The sequence below is a fragment of the Bos javanicus genome, chromosome 26 (assembly GCF_032452875.1).
Source record: "Bos javanicus breed banteng chromosome 26, ARS-OSU_banteng_1.0, whole genome shotgun sequence".
Classification (NCBI taxonomy): domain Eukaryota; kingdom Metazoa; phylum Chordata; class Mammalia; order Artiodactyla; family Bovidae; genus Bos; species Bos javanicus.
The window spans coordinates 34995936-35023345 of NC_083893.1; the positions used below are offsets into that span (position 1 = coordinate 34995936).

General features: G+C 38.2%; 1 protein-coding gene across 7 annotated transcripts in view; it reads left to right on the plus strand.

Moving 5' to 3' along the window:
- The window catches only part of ATRNL1 (attractin like 1), an 802849-nt gene that overhangs the window by 20966 nt on the left and 754473 nt on the right, over nt 1-27410 (plus strand). For all 7 annotated transcript variants that reach the window (XM_061403577.1, XM_061403579.1, XM_061403580.1 and 4 more), the window contains exons 2-4: nt 14835-14918; nt 16015-16128; nt 26264-26392. In XM_061403577.1, the coding sequence (XP_061259561.1) occupies nt 14835-14918; nt 16015-16128; nt 26264-26392 (327 nt within the window). The remainder of the gene's footprint in view (nt 1-14834; nt 14919-16014; nt 16129-26263; nt 26393-27410) is intronic.

A 27410-nucleotide genomic window follows, 5' to 3' on the forward strand; every position in this document is an offset into this window, starting at 1 on the left:
GTATATACATAGATACACATACCTGACGTATTTCTCTAGATCTCCATCTTTGTGATGGGAAGTTTTCTATCACTCCATCTATATGATACCTATCATTACTTTATATGTTCTACATTTATTTGCTATTTATATATTATCTCCCCTCTTTCTAGACCTAAGTTGTCCGATGTGGCAGTCACTATCCACCTGTGGCTATTAAAGTAAATTGAAATGAAAGTTTAGAGGATCCGTGCACTTTTTGCACTGGTCACATTTCAAGTGCTCAGGAGACACGTGTGCCTAGTGATTACCATATTGCACACATATAAAACATTTCTATCATTTCAGGAAGTTCTGTTGGACAGCATTGTTAGAATGTAAGGTCCAGGAGGGCAAAGACTTTTTTTTCCTTTGTTTTTTTTTTTTTTTGTGTGTTATCTATTTTAACAGCTTTATTGAGATGTAATTTACATAACATAAATCTCACCAGTTTAAAGTATACGATTTAATGGTTTTTAAGATACACTTACAGAGTTGTACATCTGTAACTATAATTTTAGAACATTTCATCATTCCATAAAGTCAACCTTGTATTTAAGAACGTTCACTCTCCTTTCTTTCCCTAGGTTAATATTAATCTGCTTTCTAAAGACCTTTCAAAATCTTACCCCCACACCAAGAATATTGCTTGGCATTTAAGATGGCTCTTATGACTTTTGCTTCCTGGTGTTACTGTCATGATTTTATGTTGTATGGCCAGAGGGAGACTATCTCAGTAGACTTAACCTAGTCACATGGGCCATTTACAAGTGTCTAGGATTGCTGGAAGGAGAGAAAGCCAAAGGTTGGAGGTGCAAGAAGGATTTAACATATTGTTGCTAGAGGGGTTAAGATGGAAGATCCATGTGGAAAAGGACTCTAGAATGACCTCTGGGAGCTGAGAGCAACCCCTGGACAGCAGCTGTCAAGGAAACGGGCTTTCAGTCCCACAGACTCAAAGAATTGAACTTTGTCAACAAGCTGAATGAGTCTGCAAGTGGACTCTTTTCAGAAGCCTCCAGATAAGAGCTCAGCTCAGCTAACTCTCATCTGAGTCCACAGGGACTCCGACCTATAGGAATGTGAGAAAATAATGTTGAAAAGCATGCTGTTTGGGATTTCTAAGTTTATGGTAGTTAACACAGCAATAAAAATAAATTCAAGAGTACATATAGCAGCAAATCATTGAAAGAAGGTATTCTGTTTGAGTTAGTTAATCATATTATCCAATTAACCATAAAATTAAATCATTTCTTTAAGCATGGTAGTCAATTGAGTTTTGTTATTTTTAACAACAATAATACAGGATAATTTGTGGGTTTAGTTTCTTATAATGCTTTGTATACCTTCCTTGGCTTTCTTTGATCTACCATGATTATTCACACTCTAAATGATTTTAGAGGAATCATTTAAATGGTTCTTCACACTCTAAATTATTTTAAAGGAATGACTTTAGAGGAATTCATAGTCTGAGTGATTGGTATAAGTTTACTAATTGATAAGAAAGATGCTGTGGAATTTTGATGGTCTCATCAGTTTGGCCCCAGTGTTTTTCTGAAACACTGCTTGAGCCAAAGATACCTGTTTTACCCTGTAGGTACCTAAACTATATGCTACCTAAAAATGAATCCGAAAATTTTGTTACAGACACATTAAGGTTCTGAAATGATTAGTAGATGTGATGTCAGTTTAGCCAAAGGGGAAGAGGTCGTCTGTGTTACTAGATAGTAGATGAGTTTGAAAAGGATGATTAGCATGTGGAAGGGACTATGTAACTAAAAAAATACTTGAATTATATAGTTTATCCATAGGCAGTGCTAGGCAATTGCTGGTCCATAGTTCCAGGCAGAGCCCTTACTGTGTAGAGGAAGGTAGGCAGAATGCATCACTTCTAAGTTGGCTGCACCTCACTTGTCCAGGTTTCTCTTCTTAACTTACCAATCAGAAGTCACCGCTTCTGCACTGGGGAAGGAGGAGGGAGTGAGATGTGGGAAGAGAGGCCAGGAGTGTCAGTCTCATCAAAATCCTTCCATATGGAAACACGAAGAGTGGACAATATATGCTCTTTTACAGTTACTAAAAAAAAAAAAAAAGAGTATGACTGAAAATAGCCTCTTCAAAATTGAAACAGCTTTGCCTAATAATTTTTCTTCCTATCTTTGCAGTTTCCTTGCTTGATGTGGAACTCAACTTGACATTAACCATATTTAACATGGCCAGAAATCTGAAAGTAAATTAAATGCTTAATTATGATATTTGGCCCACAGACACTCAAATATTTGAATTAGGCCTCTGAGGACCCAGAATAACTGTTGTCAAGTCCAATATAACTTATCCATTGATAAGTATTGACGTACAATAACTAATGGATTGAGATGACAAAATCTTTTTGAGATTGGTCTTAGTAACATTCTGCCTGAAGACACTGTTTTGTCCTGGCAACTGTTTGAAGTCTGGTTGAAGATGAAATTGGGAAAGATTAACAATGGGAATGGGGCTTCCCTGGTGGCTCAGTGGTAAAGAATCTGCCTGCAGTGCAGGAGATCTGGGTTCTATCCTTGGGTCGAGAAGATCCCCTCGAGAATGGAATGACTACCTACTCACAGTATTCTGGCCCGGAGAATCCCTTAGACAGAGGAGCCTGGCCGGCTACAGTCCATATGGCTGCAAAGAGTTGAGCATAACTGAGCAACTAACTCTCTCACTTAGCAATGGGCATACAGTATTTTGAAGGATCATAGAAAAGAGTTCTCTTTATTTGCTGGAGGGAGGTGGCGATGGTCCTACCAGTGGCATTCAACCAGAAGTCAGTGATTTTCCACCCCAGATCCTGGGAGAGTGAGGAATAAAAGCGCCTTCCTTCAAAACTAGGCTTGATAGCTAAGCAAACACATACTGTTCGCTCTCACTGAGGTCAGTGTGCAGACATTTTAGTTAGTGTGTGCTGGGGGCCAGTCCAATTAGTATATGCAGCTTGGTTAGTGTACTTATATGGGGGAAAATATTAGCTAATAAAGTCAATACTGCTGTGGCCAGGATATGACTCATACAAATTAGTGATCTCCAAAGTGGGCTGATATCCAAGGTGACTTACTGGAGTGTGGGAAGAAAACATTAGGACTTCTGTTACTATTATTTTTAATTTTGATTTCTTAAATTTATGCTTCATCGTCCATAATATTTAAATGGTCTATGTTTATTAACATGTAAATATACGTCTAAGAGAAGGAAATGGCAACTCACTCCAGTAATCTTGCCTGGAGAGTCCCATGGACAGAGGAGCCTGGTGGGCTACTGTTCATGGGATCGCAAAGAGTCAGATATGATAAGCACACACATACATATATTATATTTATGTAGTAAAAAATATTCCTGATGAGAGAACATGATAATTAAAGTTTGGAGACTTCTACTGTAGTGGAAAAAGTCATCTCACCTCAACTTTTATTAGGGATCAGGTGGACAGAGAGTGCAGACTTGGGAGTGAAGATGCACAGCACACTGTAAAGAAAGCAGGAAGAAGTGCAGGCTCAGCACGGTGTAATTCAATAAAGTATCAGAGTGCAGAGGGAAAAACAATGAATGTAATCCAGAGGTTCTCTTCATTTTATTTAAAAATAAGTCAATAAATATCAAGTAATATTTTAATTAAAAACACTATTTAATAAAAGACTTGCATGTGAAGTTGACTTCCAAAGGCAACTCTGGGTAAAGACTATCCCTGGGTGGATCTGATATTTTCTCTCTATAGTGGTTATGCTGGCATTAATGCCATATACTTTGATAAGCAGGACTTATTGTTTTCTGTAATACTTTATAATATTAAAACAATTGCATTTTTCTTATTTTTAAAATGTCTTAATCAGATTTTGTATTCATGGCCAGGGTAGAGAATAACACTTTAATTGATTTAATGTTAATTCTGTTTAATGTTTCTGCTGGTTTTTCTGCATTTAGTAGTGGCCATTCCTGTGTTATAAACATCGTAGTGTGCTTATTTGATTAAGGGCTCTGGATTGAAGCGCTTCAGCTGGTGAGACATTGGCAAGGCATATGGGCACGTGCAGGCATCTAGACAGACATTGGCAAACTTTTTCTGTGAAGGGCCAGATAGTAGATATTTTAGGCTTTGTAGGCCAGATGGTCTCTTTTGCTACTACTCAACTGTTCTTGTAACATGTAAGCAGTCTTAGATATATGTAAACAAATGGGTGTAGCTGTGTTCCAATAAAACTTCATTTACACAAACACACAATAGGCTACAGGTTTATGGAGCCCTGATCTAGATTAACCATGTCAATATGGTTCTCAATTCAAGAACACAGTTGCTACAAATTAAGAGAGAAGTTAATTGCTTAAAACTTAGAATGCATTGTAGAAACAACATGAGAAACAGAAGCAGCATATTTTACCTTTTATGTAGCTGAACTGTTGTTCAGTCGCTCTGTCATATCCTACTCTGCGACACCATGGACTGCAGTACACCAGGCTTCGCTGTCCTTCATCTCCTGGAGCTTGCTCAAACTCATGTCCATTGAGTCAGTGATGCCATCCAACCATCTCATCCTCTGTCATCCCCTTCTCCTCCTGCCTTCAGTCTTTCCCAGCATCAGGGTCTTTTCTAATGAGTCAGGTCTTTACATCAGGTGGCCAAAGTATTGGAGCTTCTGCTTTAGCATCAGTCCTTCCAGTGAGTATTCAGGATTGACTTCCTTCAGGATTAACTGTTTGATCTTTCAGTTCAAGGGACTCTCAAGAGTCTTTTCCAACACCACAGTTCAAAAGCATCAATTCTTTGGCACTCAGCTTTCTTTATGGTCCAACTCTCATATCCATACATGACTACTGGAGAAAACATAGCTTTGACTAGATGGACCTTTGTCAGAAAAATAATGTCTGTGCTATGGACCTTTGGTCCTGTAGTGTATGCTACCTAATTTTTAAAAATCTCAACCCATCTGGAATGTATAGACGTTAAGAGTAAGAGGTGAAGAAATAGGTTGGAAACTAGGTGTTTGTGGTCAGAGTATGACCTTGGAGCGCAAGACTTCTGAATTTTAGAAGAACAGTTCCAGGTTGTGAAGATGTCCAAAGTGTGTAATGGGAGTGCTTTTTTCAAGTGGCATAAAGGTGAAGATTCTTTCAGCTGGAGAAGAGATCAGGAGCTCCTTCATATTGTGGAAGTGGTAGGAGTTTTCCCCCCTTTTCTCCTAACTCTTGATGATAAGAAAGGATTTTCCATCCCTTTTGTCTTGGTTTGTGTCAGCACCCCACTTATTTCTAATAGAGTGAAAACGGCAAAAAGGAAACCTCTTTGCAGTAAGTAGAGGTGAAGATAAGCTCTTGGTAGGTACTTTTGTTAGGGATGGGGATGAAGGTAGAGAAGAATTTCAGGTGAGTAGCGTTTTCTCTTAAGTCTGTGTAATTGTGCCTCTGAAGATGAAGAGGGTGGGACAGAGTAGGTAGGTTTCATGTGCTCTTGTTGTGCAGCTGAGGTGGGGGAATATAACAGTTCTTTTGCGTGACCTTTTATGGGTGGTAGGTAAGGGTTATAGTGGTAACTCCTACAGTATGTGTTTCTTTAGAGGAGGGGGAATATATTTTAAACTAAGGGGAAGAAGTTTCCGAACATAGCACAGGACTGGGTTAGTTTGAGTGAGTGGGTGATAGAGAAATCGAGAGGTTTTGGGGAAAGAAGTCCCAAGAAGCAGTAGATTTCCTCATATGCAGTTCAGGAGCGATATTCCTAACTAAGAAGTTAGAGTGCATGCATGCTTTGTTGCTAAGTCGTGTCCAACTCTTTGCAGAAGATAGATTATACTGTAGATAATAGTTGCAAAGGACTGTTGCTAAAGCTGAAGCTCCAATAGTTTGGCCACCTGACTTGAAGAGCTGACTCATTGAAAAAGACCCTGATGCTAGGGAGGACTGAAGGTAAAAGGAGAAGAAGGCAGCAGAGGATGAAATGGTTAGATAGTGTCACTGACTCAATGGACATGAATTTGAGCAAACTCTGGGAGACAGTGGAGGACCGAGGAGCCTGGGATGCTATAGTCCATGGGGTTGCAAAGAGTCGGACATGGCTTAATGACTGAATAGCAACAACAAAAACAGCAGTTGCAAAGTTGTCTGTTCTTAAACTTCCAGGTTTATTTTCTTACTATTAATAAAAGAGCTGCATATTTCTTGACTATTAAGGTATTTTTTGAATATGTTATACTTCTCTTCTTCCATTAGAGAAAAAATGGAAAAAGTGGCTGTGTAGGGTCATGGAACAAATTAAGATTCCTTTAAAATTGACTCTCTGAGGCTCTAAACTGTTATCAAACAGGCGTAATTTATGTCTGATAATTTGTATCATTAGGTTCAGCCCCAATTTGGGATTTTTGCAGTTAAATTGTAACAATATTTTTATTTTAAGGGTTTGTTACACTATCAGAAACTATGGAGAAGGATTTCTTAATGGACCCCACTGATGGATCTAAGCCTTGTTTAAATCCAGAGGAAATTTTTATAGAGAATTTCCTCTTTTATTCACTTGATTTTTGAGATAATGGAAATAATATATGACTTTGAAGTTGTGATGGTAAAATTTCTAAATATTTATTGATATTCTCTGTCAAGACATCATTTTCCTGTTTCATGAGCTGTTTGTCTTGATTTCCTTTAGCATTTTTTGAGTATATTTAGAATACTTGATTTAAAGTGTTTGTCTAACAAATACAGTTTCTGTGTTTGCTCAAGGACAGTATCTGTTAATTTCTCCTGTGAATGGCTAAACTTTCGTGTTTCTTTATATGCTTCGTGATTTATGTTGAGCCTGGGCATTGGATTATTTTAACGTGATAACTCTAGAAATTGAGTTCTTCCCCCCTTTCAGGGTTTGTTTTACGTGGTTGTAGATGTGTATTTTTGTTCAATGACTTTTCTAAACTATTTTTTGTAATGACTGTATTCTTTGTTATGTGTGGTTTCTAAAGTCACTGTTCCTTAGTTTATGGTAAGCTAGTGTTTTGACATAGATTTCCTCAAGTGTCTGACATCAAGAAAAAATAAAGAACTCTCTTACTGTGTGCAGATGAACTCTGTTTGGACACTTCTGCAGTGCTTGGCCAGGTGGTTTATGACCCTGCCTTAGCCTTCACTTCCTTCTTGCTCTGAGTCTAAAAATCAGCCAGAGGTGGAAGTGTAGAGTCTTTTCAGGTATTTTTCTGAGCTTGAAGTATAAGAAAAGTCTCCCTGAGCGTGCATGTGGCTTCCCAAATTCCCAAGTCAAAATAACTGATTTTGAAAATTTTAATATATATGTTTAGAGCTATAAATTTCTTTCTGAACAGTGGTTGAGCTTCATCTTATAAATTTTGGTATGATGTGGTTTTAGTATTAACAATTACATTTTTTTTTTTGTAATTGTTCTTCAGACTTGTCTGTTTAACTGCCAAATGTTTGGGGATTTTAAATTCATTTATTTTTGGTCACTATATGTATATATATATATATATATATATATATATATATATATAGGGCTGCCAGTAATTACATGGCCTTTGAATGCATGGTTCCTATAGCCAGCTGTCATTGATTTAATCATTTCTGCTGTTACTTGTGACTTAAGAACAAGTATAGGCATGCTGCTGCTGCTGCTAAGTCGCTTCAGTCGTGTCCGACTCTGTGCAACCCCATAGACGGCAGCCCACCAGGCTCCGCCGTCCCTGGGATTCTCCAGGCAAGAACTCTGGAGTGGGTTGCCATTTCCTTCTGCAATGCATGCAAGTGAAAATGAAGTCGCTCAGTCGTGTCTGACTCTTCATGACCCCGTGGACTGTAGCCCACCAGGCTCCTCCGTCTATGGGATTTTCCAGGCAAGAGTACTGGAGTGGGTTGCCATTGCCTTCTCCGAAGTATAGGCATACCTCAGAGATATTGTGGGCTCTGTTCCAGACCACCACAATAAAGCCAGTGTTGCAGTAAAGCAAGTCACATGAATTTTTTGGTTTCTAAAACCAAAATTGAGTACCTGCAGTATATTTGGGGGAGAAGGCAATGGCAACCCACTCCAGTACTCTTGCCTGGAAAACCCCAAGGATGGAGGAGCCTGGTAGGCTGCAATCCATGTGGTTGCTAGGAGTTGGATATGACTGAGTGACTTCACTTTCACTTTTAAGTTTCATGCATTGGAGAAGGAAATGGCAACCCACTCCAGTGTTCTTGCCTGGAGAATCCCATGGACAGAGGCGCCTGGAGGGCTTCAGTCCATGGGTTGCAAAGAGTCAGACATGACTGAGCAACTAACACTAACTAACTTGGGTCCAATCAGGAAAGAGAATCACAGAGTCATTTGAGTAGGAAAAACTTAATGTAAAGGATTATAGACTCTAACATGAATTGGAGCAATGAGAAGTTGGCTGCTGTTGTTGTTCAGTGACTCAGTCGTGTCTGATTCTTTGCGATCCCATGAACTGCAGCACACCAGGCTTCTTTGTCCTTCACTGTCTCTTGGAGTTTGCTCAAACTCATGTCCATTGAGTCTATGATGCCATCCAACCATCTCATCCTCTGTCATCCCCTTCTCCTCTTGCCCTCAATCTTTCCCAGCATCAGGGTCTTTTCTAAGAAATAAAGAGAACTCTGCGGGATATGGAAATACTAGATACAAGGATCAGTGCCTACCATGTTATGTCTGAGATAGAGCACGTAAGTGAGAGTCCCTGGAACCTGGCCTGAGATCCAGACCTTTTTGGGAGAGGAAACTTGGCTTATTGTTTGGCTGCAAAGTCGCTGGAAAGCTCTACCTGTGAAATTTGCTTGCCATTTGCCCTTTGTGCCTTGCTGTGGTTACTTACAGGATGCTGGGGAAAGCTGTTCATGGAGTGGTGTCTCCCTGGAGGTACTCCTCTGCAGAACTAGCTGAGGGGAAGTGCTGGGGGTCCTGTTGGTGGCTGGGTGCTGGTGGCCATCAGGCACTGTAGGAGCCTAGTGCTCCAGAAGCTAGCAAGGTGCAGGAGCTTGTGTGAGTACATTGGAACCTAGGAGGCAGATTTCTTTCCTTCTGCAGTCTCCAGTGTGCTCTGTTGAGAAAGCCTGCAGGCTTAGTATCCTGCCATCTGGAAAAAAAAATTGTTCAAAGGGCCTAGATCCATTTTCACAGAGTAGGCAAAATTTTGAAGTGGGAGTCAATGGATAAGTGATACAGTCTGCCCTTTAATTAGCTTCTTCTGTATGCATCCTTCTAAACACATATGAAGTCCCCAACAACCAACAAAGCTGTGTTTCTACCTAAGAATATATACTTTTTCTAAGTGAAGAAGTTCTCATCTTTTGTCCAAAACAAGGAAACAGTTTCCAGAGTCATTGTATCCATCACTGGTTGTATTACTTGCTCTTCATATTCAGTCATAAGCACACATTAACTAAAGTCTAAATTGTAAAGTTAACTTACAGCAACTTGTAAATAAAAATGTGGAGGAGAGAGAAGATGTGGGGGTGTGTGTATCAAATAGACACTATTCAAAACTGTTAGGATACTTAATGTGTTCAATTCAGTTCAGTCACTTAGTCATGTCTGACTCTTTGTGACCCCATGGACTGCAGCATGCCAGGCTTTCCTGTCCATCACCAACTTCTGGAACTTGCTCAAACTCATGTCCATAGAGTCAGTGATGCCATCCAACCATCTCATCATCTGTCATCCATTTCTCCTCCTGCCTTCAGTCTTTCCCAGCATCAGGGTCTGTTTCAGTGAGTCACTTCTTCACATCAGGTGGCCAAAGTATTGGAGAGAGTTTCAGCTTCAGCGTCAGTCCTTCCAGTGAATATTCAGGACTGATTTCCTTTAGGATGGAAACCTTTAGGATCGAACCTTTAGGATGGTTCCATCTCTTTGCAGTCCAAGGGACTCTTAAGAGTCTTCTTCAACACCATAGTTCAAAAGCATCAATTCTTCAGCACTCAGCTTTCTTTATGGTCCAACTCTCACATCCATACATGACTACTGGAAAACCCATAGCTTTGACTAGACGGACTTTCGTTGGTAAAGTAATGTCTCTGCTTTTTAACATGCAGTCTAGGTTGGTCATAGCTTTTCTTCCAAGGAGCAAGCGCCTTTTAATTTCATGGCTGCTTTCACCATGTGGAGTGATTTTGGAGCCCCCCCCAAATAAAGTCTCTTACTGTTTCCATTATTTCCCCATCTATTTGCCATGAAGTGATGGGACCAGATGCCATGATCTTAGTTTTCTGAATGTTGAGCTTTAAGCCAGCCTTTTCACTCTCCTCTTTTACTTTCATCAAGAACATGTTTAGTTCTTCATTTTCTGCCATAAGGGAGATGTCATCTGCATATCTGAGGTTATTAATATTTTTCCCAGCAGTCTTGATTTCAGCTTGTGCTTCATCCAGCCCAGCATTTCACATGATGTACTCTGCATATAAGTTAAATAAGCAGGGTGACAGTATACAGCCTTGACGTACTCCTTTCCCAATTTGGAACCAGTCTGTTGTTCCATGTCCAGTTCTAACTGTTGCTTCTTTAACTGCATACAGATTTCTCAGGACGCAGGGCGGGTGGTCTGATATTCTTTTCTCTTCAAGAATTTTACACAGTTTGTTGTGATCCACATAGTCAAAGACTTTGGCATAGTCAATAAAGCAGAAGTAGATGTTTTTCTGGAACTCTCTTGCTTTTTCTGTGATCCAACAGATGTTGGCAATTTGATTTCTGATTCCTCTGCCTTTTTAAAATCCAGCTTGAACATCTGGAAGTTTACGATTCATGTACTGTTGAAGCCTAGCTTGGAGAATTTTGAGCATTACTTTGGTAGTGTGTGAGATGAGTGCCATTGTGCAGTCGTTTGAGCATTCTTTGGCATTGCCTTTCTTTGGAGTTGGAATGAAAACTGACCTTTTCCAGTCCTGTGGCCACTGCTGAGTTTTCCAAATTTGCTGCCCTGTTGAGTGCAGCACTTTCACAGCATCATCTTTTAGGATTTGAAATAGCTCAACTCGAATTCTATGACCTCCACTAGCTTTGTTTGTAGTGCTGCTTCCTAAGGCCCACTTGACTTCCCATTCCAGGATGTCTGGCTCTAGGTGAGTGATCACACCCTCATGGTTATCTGGGTTTAATGTGTTATTTAATGTGTTAAAAGACCATAATTGATGTATATGATTTTGTTCTTCCATTCCCCATTCCATATTTCTCCTGTCCTTGGCTAGGATTTCATCTTCTTGGAGTTTTGCTTGTTGGAGTGACTCACACTCAATGGGTTGAAGCCTCAATCATCCTGCTGTAGTCTGGATATTTTCTTATGGACCTGTCTTCTAGATTGCTCATCCTATTTCAGCTGTGTTTAATATGTTTAATGCAATGAACATGAACTTGGGCAAGCTCCAGGAGATGGTGAGGGACAGGAAGGCCTGGCATGCTGCAGTCCATGGGGTCACAAAGAGTTGGACATGACTGGATGACTGAACAGCAACAATAATAGCAACAACATCAACAATGTGTTGTTAAAACTGTCCATCAGATTCTTAATTTTGATTAATATAGTTTTCATAATTAGAATTTCCATTATTTTTCAATCATACTGTTACTTTTTATGGCTTCAATTAGCTGCCAAAATTTTAAATCTTGTCTGTTGTCTTTTTGAACTTAGTAAATCATGTTTATTGTGTAGGGCACATCTGATAATCTCCACATATTGGGAATTCTTCAGATCTCTTTCTGAAGCTATTCTGTTGGTTGTTATTTTGTTGTTTTCTATCTTCATATATCTGATTATCTTTGATTATGCTGCTGCTGCTGCTAAGTCACTTCAGTTGTGTCCGACTCTGTGCGACCCCATAGACGGCAGCCCACCAGGCTCCCCTGTCCCTGGGATTCTCCAGGCAAGAATGCTGGAGTGGGCTGCCATTTCCTCCTCCAATGCATGAAAGTGAAAAGTGAAAGTGAAGTCGCTCAGTCGTGTCTGACTCCTAGCGACCCATGGACTGCAGCCGACCAGGCCCCTCCATCCATGGGATTTTCCAGGCAAGAGTACTGGAATGGGGTGTCATTGCCTTCTCTGGCTGCTGACCTAACAAGTGACAATTTTATTTATAAAATGGGCCTAACAGTCTACAACTTCACTTAAGAATAAGTAAAAGAACAAACATGAACTTGTCTGGAGACAAGAAATATACACTAGATACATTTAAAACAGGATGTAAATTCTCATGTACCTTTCATCTTTCCTTGGGTACACTTATCTAACTGCTTTTACTGGTGTCCTTGGGTACACTAGCTGTATATATAAGATTTATATGAAAATGGAAAACGCCAAACAAGTCAAGTAGTTGCTTTGGGGGCAAAGTTGATGAGATCTTTATGATGAAAATAACCTTACAATATATTTCTGTTAGATTCCCATGAAATGCTTATAGTAGACATCTTATTTGAAAAATTACTGCTGGGAATAAGTTGAGGACTGGGATCATGTTATCTTTTTATACAGAATGTTTTTGTATCTTCTATTAGGAGACTTGGCCTAATACACTGTGGCCTATAGCCCACCAGGCTCCTCTGTCCACAGGGTTTTCCAGGCAAGAATACTGAAATGCGTTGCCATTTCCTTCTCCAAATAGTAGTTCTAGTCTCACCTTAAGCCGGTGGTAGGTCTCGGAGTTTTCTGCCATCCCGATGACTTGTAGCTGGCTTGCAGTCCATGCAGGTTTTGTTTCTGGTTCATCTTCACCCTTCTAGCAAATCATCATGTCCTAGATCAGAGTGCCATGCTGTTTATTCGAGCCCCTACTTTTGTAGGTTATTGCCTCCAACTTTTGTCCCCCTCCCTCCTTGAGGCTGCAAAAAGCACTCTCTGCCTTTTGGCAGTCTCTAATAAATAGATGAAATTCTCCATAGCAAAAGTCACTCTGGATGCCCAGTTCTTAAAGAATTTGCAACTTCTGGATCTTGGCTTAGTAGATCTTAACCATTCTGTTACTTATAAGATTTAAACATTGTTCTTTTAACTTTTTCAGTTATCTTCAGTGGAAGTTTGTTTGAATTACTTCATCTGGAGCTATTATTGAAAGTGACAAATCAGGACAAGTTATTTAACCTGTTATTAAAAATGTACTTCAGTTTTCTTATCTGTAGTATGGGATTAATAATGTTTACTATCTCGTGGAGTTTTTGAGATTTTTAAGTGAGGTAAAATTGTGTGCTTCGGAGAAGTCAATGGCACCCCACTCCAGTACTCTTGCCTGGAAAGTCCCATGGACCGAGGAGCCTAGTAGGCTGCATTCCATGGGGTCGCTAGGAGTCGGACACGACTGAGCGACTTCATTTTCACTTTTCACTTTCATGCATTGGAGAAGGAAATGGCAACCCACTCCAGTGTTCTTGCCTGGAGAATCCCAGGGATGGAGGAGCCTGGTGGACTGCCGTCTATGGGGTCGCACAGAGTCAGACACGACTGAAGTGACTTAGCAGCGGCAGCAGCACTGTGTGCTTACAGTAACACCTGATACGTAGGAAATTTAGTGTTAGATTAATTTGAGAACCCTGGAGTTTTCCAAGCATGAATTAGCCCCTTTTTTTGCCCAAAGTAATTTTCAAGGATTCTGAAAGATTTATAAGTAACATTTATATTAATTGATCTTTATGTCAATGCTGGTTTAGGTAAATGAAGCTTTTTCCCCCCTAATGTTTTTAATACTCACTTCTATAAGGAGAATTTAATATTGCCTTAAACTAGATAATGACCCTGATATCTTTGTGTACATGTATATATATGTGTGTGTATCTATATGTGAATGTATAAAGACTGATAAGCCCCAGGGTGTGTTTCTGTGTATGTGTGTGTGCGAGCTAAGTCGATTTAGTCATGTCCAACTCTTTGCCACCCTGTGGACTGTAGCCCGCCAGGCTCCTCTGTCCATGGGATTCTCAAGCCAAGAATACTAGAGTGGGTTGCCATGCCTTCCTCCAGGGGATCTTGCCTACCCAGGAATCAAATCTGTGTCTCTTATGTCTCCTGCACTGGCAGGAGGGTTCTTTACCACTAGCGCCACGTGGGAAGCCTGTGTGTATGTGTGTGCCTATATAAATGTATAAAGGCTAAATGGAAAGATGTCTTAATTATTTAAAACATTGTCTTTTCTTTATAAAATAAATGGACTGGAGCTAAGAACAACATGAAGTAGAACTGGGTTATTCTTTAAATATTTTAAAAGTCTGAAAATCTGAAGCTTTTCTAATTATCTTTTTCTTTTTTGTGTTTAAAATAGAGGTAATTAAAAACCCCTTGATTTACCCTATTTTTAAAATTGAGTTCTTGGACTAGGTAGAAAGTAGGCAAAAGAAAATGATATAAAAACAGGTAGCTGAATTCAGTAAAGTCTGGTGATATCTACTTTGCAATCCTGCTGCATGAAAACAAATAGAGCTAACAGTGTAACCTCCCCCCAAAGCGCTAGGTACATATACTATTTCTCTGGTCCATGGATCTGCATCTTTCAAATGCATTGGATCTTTCTTTTGCCTCCATCTAATTTTTGTGCAGAGGAAGTATTACTGAATTCATTTTGCATCAGCATGGAACCCATCTGTATAATGTCAGTCTTTCAGCGTGTTTCTCCAGTTTGTAAAATGCAACAATCATATAAAAACTTAAAGAAATTAAAAAAACAAGTTTTTTTTGAGATTTAGAGAGATAAATGGCAGTTTGAAAATTTTCTTAAGTTGTAAACAAGTTCTCCTTTTTGGAAGCTTGGATTAGTGTCTTTAAATGTTTTATGCTATTATAGGTATTCATTTTTGTGGTTTTGTTTTCTAGGTTAACAGAACCTTCTGGATATTTAACAGATGGTCCAATTAACTATAAATATAAAACTAAATGTACATGGCTAATTGAAGGCTAGTAAGTATACAATTTGGGTTAAATTAATTTATTCTGCAGTGATAAATGCTTAGCAATATAAAACATTATAAAGGTATAACAGCTTCAAAGTTACATATTCTGTTGCTTATTGTTGGAAAACATTATTCATTATATTTTAAAATGGGATTTATAAATTTTAGATATCGTGTTTACTATAAATTACAGTACCCTTGTGACAGTAGTTTAATTTTTGCATATATTTTATTTTTAAGTTCTGTCACTATGGCATTAAATAAAGTATGCATTTTTGGCTTATTTTAAATAGCTTGTTTTAGAATTTGAAGACTCCATAGAAAGTATAAAATATTCCATGCTGAATTATGCCATTTGTTCATACTGTTCATCATTTTAGTTCTAAGGGTATTAAAAAAAGAACATTTTGTAAAACAGTTAATTGTCGTTTTAGAGGCATTTTTCAATAATTAGGGTTGTGACTGAATTTATCTATTTAAACATATGAATGAATCATAGATGAATTGATATTAGTTATTTTTTTACTGTTTTATGATTTTTAAAGAGTCTGGAAAACTGGGTATTTGTTGTTGTTACTTTAAAAGCTTTTTTAAACTTCAGAGTCATTAATTCCCTGTGAACCTATGGTCTCCTTTATTTGTTAACAAATGGCAGTGTATTATACTGAGATGTTTTGATTAAATTTGAAGACCTTATTAGTACCTGTAGTAAAAGGTTGATAGAAATACGAATAGTCTTCAGTGCTGAATTTAAAAATCAACTTTAGTTAAGTACAATTTGAATATATATTAAGTGTACATGTCAATAAAGTTTCAATGAAGTTTACAGTTTATGTATCTCTACCTTAATTAAGACATAGAACATTTCCTGTCGATTAAATTTTTAGAAAAGGATGATGCATGCCTATGGCTGGTTAATAGATTTTGAAGTTGTATGTCTTTTTACAAATTGCATATGACTGCTTATCAATCTTTTATACTGATGACTTAGGGATTTATAGCTAAGTTTCTGTAAATAGATTTTTAATAAAATATTGTAAGATTTCTTCAGATCATGCTTTACATATTACATATTAATTTTTAAATATTTTAATTTTTTTCAGTCCAAATGCAGTGTTAAGATTAAGATTCAATCATTTTGCTACAGAATGTAGCTGGGATCATATGTATGTTTATGATGGAGATTCAATATATGCACCTTTAATAGCTGTACTTAGGTGAGTAGTTTTGTTTAATTGGTGAACTTATAGTCAGTTGTAGAAAAGTAACTGTATAGTTTATTAATTTTAAATATATACTCATCTGTATTTCAAAAATAAATTTAGTATAGACATTGGTGGTTAAATTTCAAAGCTGGTATAAGATTGTTGATACTATGTCAACTTAGGTGTATGTATAATAATGTAAACATTGATATAACAAAGATAAATAAGTACTGTCTCAGAAATATAGATTTACTTATAAATATCCTTTATTCTTGCTATACATAGTTCATATTTTTATTTTTTAATGTTTTTAATTAATGTTTGTATAGTATGTATTTTTACCCTTTTACTTTCAACTATATCATTATAAACATTATAAGTTTCTTGTCAACAGTGCATAGTTGGGTCATGTTTTTGTGTTTTTTTTTTTTTTTAACTTTGTGTATGTTTTCAAAACTGCCTATATGCATAGGTTAATGTGAGTTCTAACTGACAAAGAAATTAATGGATGTGTTTTTTTTTTAAGAAAATTAAAATTTATTTTTTCTGGCTTTATTGAGATATAATTGACATACTGTGTTAGTTTAAATTTATAACATGATTATATATGTATATATGAGCACACAATTATATAGTGTGTGTGTTCAGTTGCTCCGTCTTGTCTTTTTGTGACCCCATGGACTGTAGCCTGCCAGGCTCCTCTGTCCATGGAATTTTCCAGGCAAGAATACTGGAGTGAGTTGCCATTTCCTTCTCTGGGAATAGACATGTATTTTATAGTTTTTTTAATTTTAGGGAAATTATAAATTTTAAATTCTGTAAAAAAAGATTACATTATATTTTATGTAGTGGTTTAATAGAGGTGTTTGTATTAGTTCTCATAGTTTGGAAATTTTGGTTGCTTCAAAATATATTATTGTTAGTCAGATGGTCAGACTTAATTTAAAAATTTTTAAATCACAGCATTTTCAGGATCAATTTAAAGATCTTTTTTATGTGTGTATGTACATTATTATGAAATGTTTTATGAACAGAAGAAAACATATTAGAAAAAATTTTGAGCATATAGTATAGGTTTTGTGTACAATTTAACTAGCATGATTGTTGAGTTATTCATTACACTATTCCTTACTTCTGTTGTTTACACAGTATCTCTTTTAAAAAAAAAAATTTTATTGATTGATTCTTTTGTCTGTGCTGGGTCTTCACTGCTGTGAAGCTGCTCTCTGTTTGTGTACATGGGCTTCTCATTGTGGTGCCTTCTCATGTTGCAGAGTGTGGGCTCTTGGGTGTACAGGCTTCAGCAGCGGCAGCTCATGGCTCAGTACTTTCGGTTCCTGGGCTCTCAAGCACAGACTCAGTAGTTGGGGTGCCTGGGCTTCGTTGCCCCAGGGCATGTGGGATCTTCCCCGACCAGGCATCGAACCCAAGTCTCCTGCATTGGCAGGCAGATTCTTTACCACTGAGCCACTAAGGATGCCCTACCCCAGTATCTTTGATATGCTCTGTCATTGTTAAAAATTTATATATGGGTAAAAGCTTACTGTTCCCTTTAACTTTTTATTTTACTTTTCTTTGTACTATTTATGTTGTCATTATCCTGTTTTAACAGGAATGTAAATTATTATTTTTTTGGACAACCAAGGAATTGTATTTTGGAATGACTGTTTTAAAGTGACTCCTTCGGACCTTAGACACACTCTGACATTGCGATTGCTCAAGATACTTATAGAACTTAATTTTTGAGTTGTTTGAAAGTTATATAAAGGGTATTCTTGAGTAACCCTTCATCTAAGAATAGTAGATGGAAAATGGAGCAGAGCTTTGTGAATAATTACATTTCGATAGTTAGATAAGATCCTAGGTTCATACATTTATTTGTTGCAATTTAGATATAACTTTTCATTTCTCTAGCTTGGTCTACATTTGCTGCCCATCATTTAGATGTGTGGCTTTTTATTTGTGTTTCTAGTAGCTGTGATGACTTTCTGTTAATTAACAGTGATTCATTAATGCTCTTACCAACCATTTCTTTGATACTAAAGGAAACTTTTGTTAGATAATTAGCAGGATGGGATTTAGTATGACCGTGAAGGTGGAACCAGTGACTTTTCATTAGCAAGTGTTTCTGTTAGCTATCCTGAGGGAGATAGAAAGTTCATGTTTATTAAATATCCACTTGATCCTCAGCACTGTATCAGGCAGTTTAAATGTCATCACGTCCTCATAAGGACACTGTAGAAGTGCTGTTAACCCCATTTATTGTTGAGAGAATTGAGCCCCAGAAAAATCGAGTCTGACTTCTGATAGATGGTAGAGCCAGGATTAGGACTTAAAGCTTATACTGTTTGTACTTTACTTTACTAAGAATGAGTTGTATGAGTATTTATTGTTCAATAAACGTTTTGATAACCTACCCAGTTCCAGAGACTACCATAAGCCTGGAGGATGCAGTAAGGAGTAAGGTACAGGTTACTGCAGACACAGCTACCTGAAGCTGGGTCAGACTTCACAGGTTAAGTGCACAGCCCTCCCCAAAACTGCCCTCACTTCAGACACCAGCTGCAAGTTCAGGGGTGCCCAGGCCACCTGCACTTCTGGACCAGCTGGTTACAAGTTGAGAGGTGCCGTAACCCTCTCAGGTTCAGTCGTTAACTAGATAACTCACAGAACTCAGGAAAGCACTGTACTTATGATTATAGTTTTATTCCAAATTATAAAAATCAGGACCAGTCAAATGAGACACATAGGGTGAGATCTGGGGGCATCACAGACAAAGCTTCTGTGTCCTTATGTGTGCTTGGTCATTCAGTTGTGTCTGGCTCTTTGTGACCCCATGGGTTGTAGCCTACCAGGCTTCTCTGTCCATGGGATTCTCCAGGCAAGATCAGTGGAATGGGTTGCCATTTCCTCCTCAAGGGGATCTTCCCAACTCAGGGATTGAACCCAGGTCTCCTACATTGCAGACGGATTCTTTACTATCTGAACGACCACAGAAGCCCAAGAATACTGGAGTTAGGCAGCCTGTACCTTCTTCAGGGGAAGTTTCCGGCCCAGGAATCTTAACTGGAGTCTCCTACCTTGCAGGTGGATTCTTTACCAGCTGAGCCACCAGGGAAGCACTCTGTGTCCCTAGGACAGATGTTATCCTCCCAATGTATCAGTGTGTATTAGGATGCTCTCCTGAGTTTTAGGTGTATAGAGTTAATTGGGAATTGTGTTTCGTATGATTGATTGACTCATTGACCACATGGTCAAACTCAGTCTCCACCCCCATTCTGACTCTGGAAGTCAGGTGAATTTCTTGTGGCTTAGAGCTCCAAGACTTTAATCAGTCACTTGGTTGGTCTTTCTGTTGTGGGCAGCTCCTATCCTGAGTCACCTCTAGCATAAACTGTGAGCCCACAGTAAATAATAGAGACATTCTTGTCAGTTGGGAAATGCCAAGGTTTTGGAGGCTGTATCACCACACAGTCGATGTGCCCTGAGAGTGACATGTAAACAGACTGTTTACATGTAACAAGTGTTGTAATCAGGTTCTGAAAAGAGTGCTATATGATTTCAGAAGTAGCTAATTTTTCATGGTGTCTTTCATTGTCAGTAGAAGAGTGAAGACAAAGTGTGGGGATTAGATAGGACATCCTAGATGGAGAAAAACACAGTTCAGGTCAGTCCTGTTGCTTAGTTGTGTCCGACTCTTTGTGACCCCATGGACTGCAGCATGGCAGACTTCCCTGTCCATCACCAATTCCTGGAGCTTATTCAAACTCACGTGCATCGAGTTGCTGATGCCATCCAACCATCTCATCCTGTGTGGTCCCCTTCTCCACCTGCCTTTAATCTTTTCCAGCATCAAGGTCTTTTCAAATGAGTCAGTTCTTTGCATCAGGTGGCCAAAGTATTACAGTTTCAGCTTCAGCATCAGTCCTTCCAGTGAACACCCAGGACTGATTTCCTTTAGGATGGACTGGTTGGATTTCCTTGCAGTCCAAGGGACTCTCAAGAGTCTTCTCCAACACCACAGTTCAAAAGCATCAATTCTTCTGCACTCAGCTCTCTTGATAGTCCAACTCTCACATCCATACGTGGCTACTGAAAAAACCATAGCTTTGATTAGATGGACCTTTGTTGGCAAAGTAATGTCTCTGCTTTTTAATATGCTATCTAGGTTTGTCATAGCTTTTCTTCCAAGGAGCAAGTGTCTTTTAACTTCATAGCTGCAGTCACCATCTGCAGTGATTTTGGAGCCCCCCAAAATAGTCTCTCACTGTTTCCATTGTCTCCCCATCTGTTTGTCATGAAGTGATGCGACCAGATGCCACAATCTTAGTTTTTGAATGTTGAGTTTTAAGCCAACTTTTTCACTCTTCTCTTTCACTTTCATCAAGAGGCTCCTAAGTTGTTCTTCGCTTTCTGCCATAAGGGTGGTGTCATTTGCGTATCTGAGGTTATTGATATTTCTCCTGGCAACCTTGATTCCAGCTTGTGCTTCATCCAGCCCAGCATTTCGCACGATGTACTCTGCATATAAGTTAAATAAGCAGGGTGACAATAATCAGCATTGACATACTGGTTTCTCAATTTGGGACCAGTCTGTTGTTCCATGTCCAGTTCTAGCTGTTGCTTCTTGACCTGCATACAGATTTCTCAGAAGGCAGGTCTGGTGGTCTGGTATTCCCATCTTTTTAAGAATTTTCCACAATTTGTTGTGATTCACACAGTCAAAGGCTTTGGCCTAATCAATAAAGCAAAAGTAGGTGTTTTTCTGGAACTCTTGCTTTTTCGTTGACCCAATGGATGTTGGCAACTTGATCTCTGGTTCCTCTGCGTTTTTTAAATCCAGCTTGAACCAATGGAAGTTTACGGTTTACATACTGTTGAAGCCTGGCTTGGAGGATTTTGAGCGTTACTTTGCTAGCGTGTGAGATGAATGCAACTGTGCGGTAGTTTGAACATTCTTTGGCATTGCTTTTCTTTGGGATTGGAATGAAAACTGACCTTTTCCAGTCCTATGGCCACTGCTGAGTTTTCCAAATTTGCTGGCCTGCTGAGTGCAGCACTTTCACAGCATCATCTTTTAGGATTTGAAATAGCTCAACTGGAATTCCACCTCCACTAGCTTTGTTCATAGTGGCATATACACCCTAAAGAACATTATATTTTGGGACAGTAGTAAGTAGTGATGAGTAGCTTGATCATAGGAAATATGAAGGGATAGGTGGGAGCCCGAGTACTCTATAAATGGTAATCAGTAGCATCTCCTGCATGCTCATGTGCCAGGTAGCATTTATATATACATCAAGTCCTTTATATATACATCAAGTCATTGACTCCTCACAGTAACCTTTCAGGTAGGTATTATTGCTATTTTGTAAATGGAGAATTGAGGCACAGAGAGATTCTGTGAGTGGCTCAGAGTTGCTTAACTTGTAAGCAGTGGAATCAGAATATAAGCCTGGTTTTATTGTCCCTTGATCACTGTAACTGAAGAAGGCAATGGCACCCCACTCCAGTACTCTTGCCTGGAGAATCCCATGGATGAAGGAGCCTGGTAGGCTGCAGTCCATGGGGTCGCTAAGAATCAGGCACAACTAAGCGACTTCACTTTCACTTTTCACTTTCATGCATTGGAGAAGGCAACCCACTCCAGTGTTCTTGCCTGGAGAATCCCAGGGACAGAGCAGCCTAGTGGGCTGCTGTCCATGGGGTCGCACAGAGTCAGACACGACTGAAGTGACTTAGAAGCAGCAGCAGCAGCAGATCACTGTAACATTGCTTTCTTCTTACCACACTAAAGAAATTGACTTTATTCTGTAGGCAAGATAGAACTATATATAATTCTCCATTTTATAATATGGAGATGGATTGGAATGGAGATGTGTTATTTTTTTTATTGTGTGCTGGACAATCATGTGCCGGACACCTTGATTGTAAAATCATTAGTAATAATAATTTGAGGCCTAGGAATTTGTTGTATTCCCGGAGAATGCCGGGGACACTAGAAATTCACAGCCAGCTGGATTCTAAATCAGGTGTTGAGGTGATTCACAGCCACGCTGTCGTTTCTGAAGGTCCTGTCTTTTATGGGTTCACTTTTACTCCTAGTCTTTGGGGTCTCAGGTCAGAGGGGTTCTGTGTTCTACTCTGTGGTTTCCTAGCTCTGTGAAACAGTCCAGTTTCTTAGCCCTTTGAACCTGACCTCTAACTTTGAAATTAGTGAATGCCTGTATGGAGAAATGGTGAGGCCAGTTCCTTTTCTAGTTGACTTCAGTGAGAAGGTTGGTTGGTCCAAATAGGTATGTTATGTGGGAAGTGGGAATCTTCTTTCATTTATTGTTTTTAAAACACAAACAAACAGCCAAGCAAACAAATCTGCTCTTTTCATCTGTTTCAGAGCATTTAATCATATCTGTTAAAAAGATCTGGAATATTATTTTTAGCAATGTATTCATGTGATGTAATCTCACTACAGTGAAAATTATATATGTGTAACTAAAACTGGTCTTACAGAAATTAATTCTGTTGACAGTCTGCTTTTAAAATCTTTTGTTCCTTCACAAACAGAAGCTAGTAAATGTTATAATAATTGTTAAAACATCAGGGGTTGTTTACTTTTTAATTTGTTTGCTTTTCAAAATGTGTTTACAAAATAAATTACTTGACTATAATATTTCATTTTGTTCTGTCAAATACAATCTGAATGAGGGACTTCAGTACCTGTTGGTACCTAAACATAAGTTTAACAGTGTCTAAAGGAATCGGATACTTTGAGTAATGTAATTTGTTGTTAGCAGCTTTTTTTTTCTTATATGTTTTCTTAGATTTAGAGAGGATAGTATGGTATAAGTAAATGAAGATATGTAATTTTCCCCTGTGAACAAGAATGCTTAAAAAGGCAGAAATACCAGTTATTAATACAGAACTCCTGCTTTTACACAGTTATATTTTTCCCCAACAAACTTCATTTTCTTTTGTGTTTGTTGTCTTTTGGAATAATTATATATTGATGTGATTTGCATGAGTATGCAAAATGCTAAAGAATTATAAAAAGTATGTATGTTAAGATAATCTAAAACTAGGTTAGTGAATTGCAGATGTGCAACTTTAACTGGAATATCATTGTAATCACTTAGCTGATCGGATGAAGTGTTCTGTCTAGCTTCATGAGAATTTGCAACCAGTGGGGAAGAGTAACGCTATAAGGTCACTTGTTAGAGAGTACCAAGGTGGTTTTATTTTATCTATCTAATTGAAGTATAGTTGCTTTACAATATTATACTAGTTTCTGATATGCAACATAGTGATTTGATATTTTTATAGATTATATTCTGTTTAAAGTTCTTATCAAATATTGGCTATATTCTCTGTGCTGCATGTTATGTCCTTGTATCTTATTCATGTATACCTAGTACTTTGTACCCCTTAAGCCTCTTCCCCTATCTTGTTCCCTCCACCACCCCTCTCCCCACTGGCAACCATTGGTTTGCTCCCTGTGTCTGTGAGTCTGTTTCGGTTTTGTTTTATTCATTTGTTTGTTTTATTTTATTTTTTTTAAATTTCACATGTAAGTGAAAACATACAGCATTTATTTGTCTTTCTCTGAGTTACTTCACTAAGCAAAATACCCTTCGGGTTCATCCATGTTGTTGCAAATGGCAAAATTTCATTCTCTTTATGGCTAAGTAATATTCCATTGTGTGTGTGTGTGTGTGTGTGCGTGCCACATCTTCTTTATCCATTCATTTCTTGGTAGACACTTAGGTTGCCTCCGTATCTTGACTTTGAAATAATGCTGCTAAGAACTTTGGAATACATATACCGTTTTGGATTAGTGTTTTCATTTTCTTTAGATATATCCCAGAGTAGAATTGCTGGGTCATACAGTATTCTGTTTTTAATTTTTTGAGAAACTTTTATACTGTTTTCCGTAGTGGCTGCATCAATTTACGTTCCCATGAAGAGTACAAGAGTTCCCTTTTCTTCACATCCTCTCTAACATTTGTTATGTCCTCTTTTTGATGATAGCCATTCTGACAGGTGTGAGGTGGTGGTTCATTGTGGTTTTGATTTGCATTTCTCTAATGATTAGTAATGTTTAGCATCTTTTCATGTGCCTGTTGTACATCTATGTCTTCTTTGGAAAAATGTCTATGCATGTCTTCGCAATCAGGTAAAAAAAAACTTTTTTTAGAAAATTTGATATTTAGTTCTATGAGCTCTTTCTATATTTAGGACATTAACCCCTTATCAGACATCATTTGGAAATATCTTCTCCCTTTCAGTAGGTTGTCTTTTTATTTTGCAGATGGTTTCCTTTGCTGTGCAAAAACTTTTAAGTTTGATTGGGTCCCATTTGTTTATTTTTGCTTTTGTCTCCCTTTCCTGAGGGGGCACATCCCCCCAAATAATCCGACAACTATGTCAAAGGGTATCCTGCCTATGTTTTCTTCCAGGAGTAGTATGGTTTCTGGTCTTATATTTAGGTCTTTAATCCATCTTGAGTTTATTTTTGTATGGTGTGAGGGCATGTTCTAATCTCATTGTTTTGCATATAACCATCTAGTTTTCCCAGCAGTACTTGTTGAAGAGACCAGCTTTTCTCCATTGTATATTCTTGCCTCCTTTGACATTGATTAATTGACCATAAGTGTGTGGGTTTATTTCTGAGCTTTCTATTCTGTTCCATTGATCTTTTTGTCTTTTTTATGCTAAAACTATTCTGTTTTGATTCCTGTATCTTTGTATTATAGCCAAAAGTCATGGAGCAGGATGCCTCCAGCTTTGTTCTTTTTTTTTTTTTTTCTATCAAGATTGTTTTGGCTATTCAAGATCTTTTGTGGTTTCATACAAATTTTAGGATTATTTGTTCTAGTTCCATGAACAATGTCATGGGTGTTTTGCTAAGGATTCCATTGAATCTGTAGATTGCTTTGTGTTCAGTTCAGTTCAGTCATTTAGTCATGTCTGACTCTTTGTGACCCCATGGACTGCAGCACGCCAGGCTTCTCCGTCCATCACCAACTCCTGGAGTTTGCTCAAACCCATGTCTATTGAGTTGGTGATGCCACCCAACCGTCTCATCCTTTGTCGTCCCCTTCTCCTGCCTTCAATCTTTCCCAGCATCAGGGTCTTTTTCAATGAGTCTGTTCTTTGCATCAGGTGGCCAGAGCATTGGAGGGAGTTTCAGCTTCAGCATCAGTCCTTCCAATGAATATTCAGGACTGATTTCCTTTAGGATGGACTGGTTGGCTCTTCTTGCAGTCCAAGGGACTCTCAAGAGTCTTCTCCACACCACAGTTCAAAAGCATCAATTCTTCAGCACCCAGTTTTCTTTATGGTCCAACTCTCACATCCATACACGACTGTTGAAAAAACCAGTTTTGACCAGATTGATCTTTGTTGACAAAGTAATGTCTCTGCTTTTTAATATGCTATCTAGGTTTCTCATAGCTTTTCTTCCAAGGAGCAAGCAAGCGCCTTTTAACTTCATGGCTGCAGTCACCATCTGCAGTGATTTTGGAGCCCAAGAAAATAAAGGTAGTATTGCTTTGGGTAGGAATGGACATTTTAACCATATTAGTTCTTCCCAGGTGGCTCAGTGGTGAAGAAATCTGCCTTACAATGCAGTAGATGCGGATTGATATCTGGATCGGAAAGATCCCCTGGAGAAGGAAATGGCAACCTGCTCTAGTATTCTTGCCTGGGAAGTCCCATGGACAGGGGGCCTGGTGGGCTACAGTCCATGGGGTTCCAAAGAGTCAGACATGACTTAGCAGCTTAGCAACAACAGTTCTTTCCCAAGGTATCTTTAAATGAAGGTTTACATAGAACTTAAGTAAAAGAGCACCCTGTGGTCTTATGAGAGAATGGACAACAGGGCAAAGGGCAGAAATTACAGTCTAGTGTTGAGAAGAGAGAAAGGAGTATGGTGACCTGAGAGTAGATGTTTTCTGTCGTCAGCAGCAGCAGTAGAGCTCATTGGTGAGAAATGACTGGGAACTCATTTTAGATTTATTCTTCTTGTTGTGCATTGTAATATATAATAGATAGTTAATGATTGTGAAAAGAATATTTTGAATAAGTCTTATGTGATTAACAGTCATACGTACATTAATATACACAATGTTCAACTTTGCTCTCTTAACAGTGGTTTGATAGTTCCTGAAATACGGGGAAATGAAACTGTGCCTGAAGTTGTTACAACATCTGGCTATGCACTGTTACATTTTTTTAGTGATGCTGCATATAATCTAACTGGTTTCAACATTTTTTACTCGTAAGTATTTTTTTTTAAATTCGTATTGTAATAATGATTCTTATAATTTGACATAAAAGAGTTTATTGTTTGTTTGTATAAATGTCTTATGTACCAGGAATCGGCTAGGGTGTTAAATTCCAAAATATACAGCGTCTCTTCCTGTTACATAAGATTTTTAATAATATGATCCCCCAAATCCTGTCTAAGCTTGTATTAGGATAATTTGTAAGCTTCAAGGCACCATGGTAACAAGTTAGGTTTGGTTGAAAATTAATTACAAAATTAAAAATCTTCGGGAAATGATTAAGTAAAGAAACACACACCGAGTGTAACTTTAAGTCACAAATGTTCAGGATTGCAGAGAGCTGTTATCTGCCCCTCTGTGCTCCAAGGTATTTTATACCTAATCTGAAGAATGAAGAGAGCTACATTTTCATAGTCCTTCTTATTGCAGAAACTGTGCTGAATGCTGTATATGCAGTAAAATTCTTTAATTCTCTTCACGTCAGTTCTGTCAAGTGAGTATTTTCCCCATTTTACACATGAGAAAATTGAGGCTTTTAGGAGATAAGGTAAGTGGCTATATACCACTGTCTCTTTAAAATTAGAAAAATAATATTTCTTGAGTGTTTCTTATGTCTGACTCTCTGTGCAAATTTTTATAGAAGTCCAAGGGTGAAGTGAATTAGCCAGAGATTCTTTTGGTTGTTTTCATTAGGAATGACCACAGAAGAATTTGATACATTTTTTTGTTTGTTTGTTTTCTTCAGTAATGTAGAAAATGATAACCGAGGATTTTTCATGAGGAATAAGACATCCTAAATATCCTTGAATCAGCAATTTATTATAGAGTTTATTTATATCAAGCATGTACACAAGGGAGAATAAATATATAGTAAAATATAATCAGTTAGGGAGCCTTAAAATAAAATCCGATAAACACCTTTTAATTTCCACAACAGTGTTTAGGTGATAGCATGCTATTTAAGTGTCATGTGGCGATGGCACCCGCTCCAGTGCTCCTACCCGGAAACTC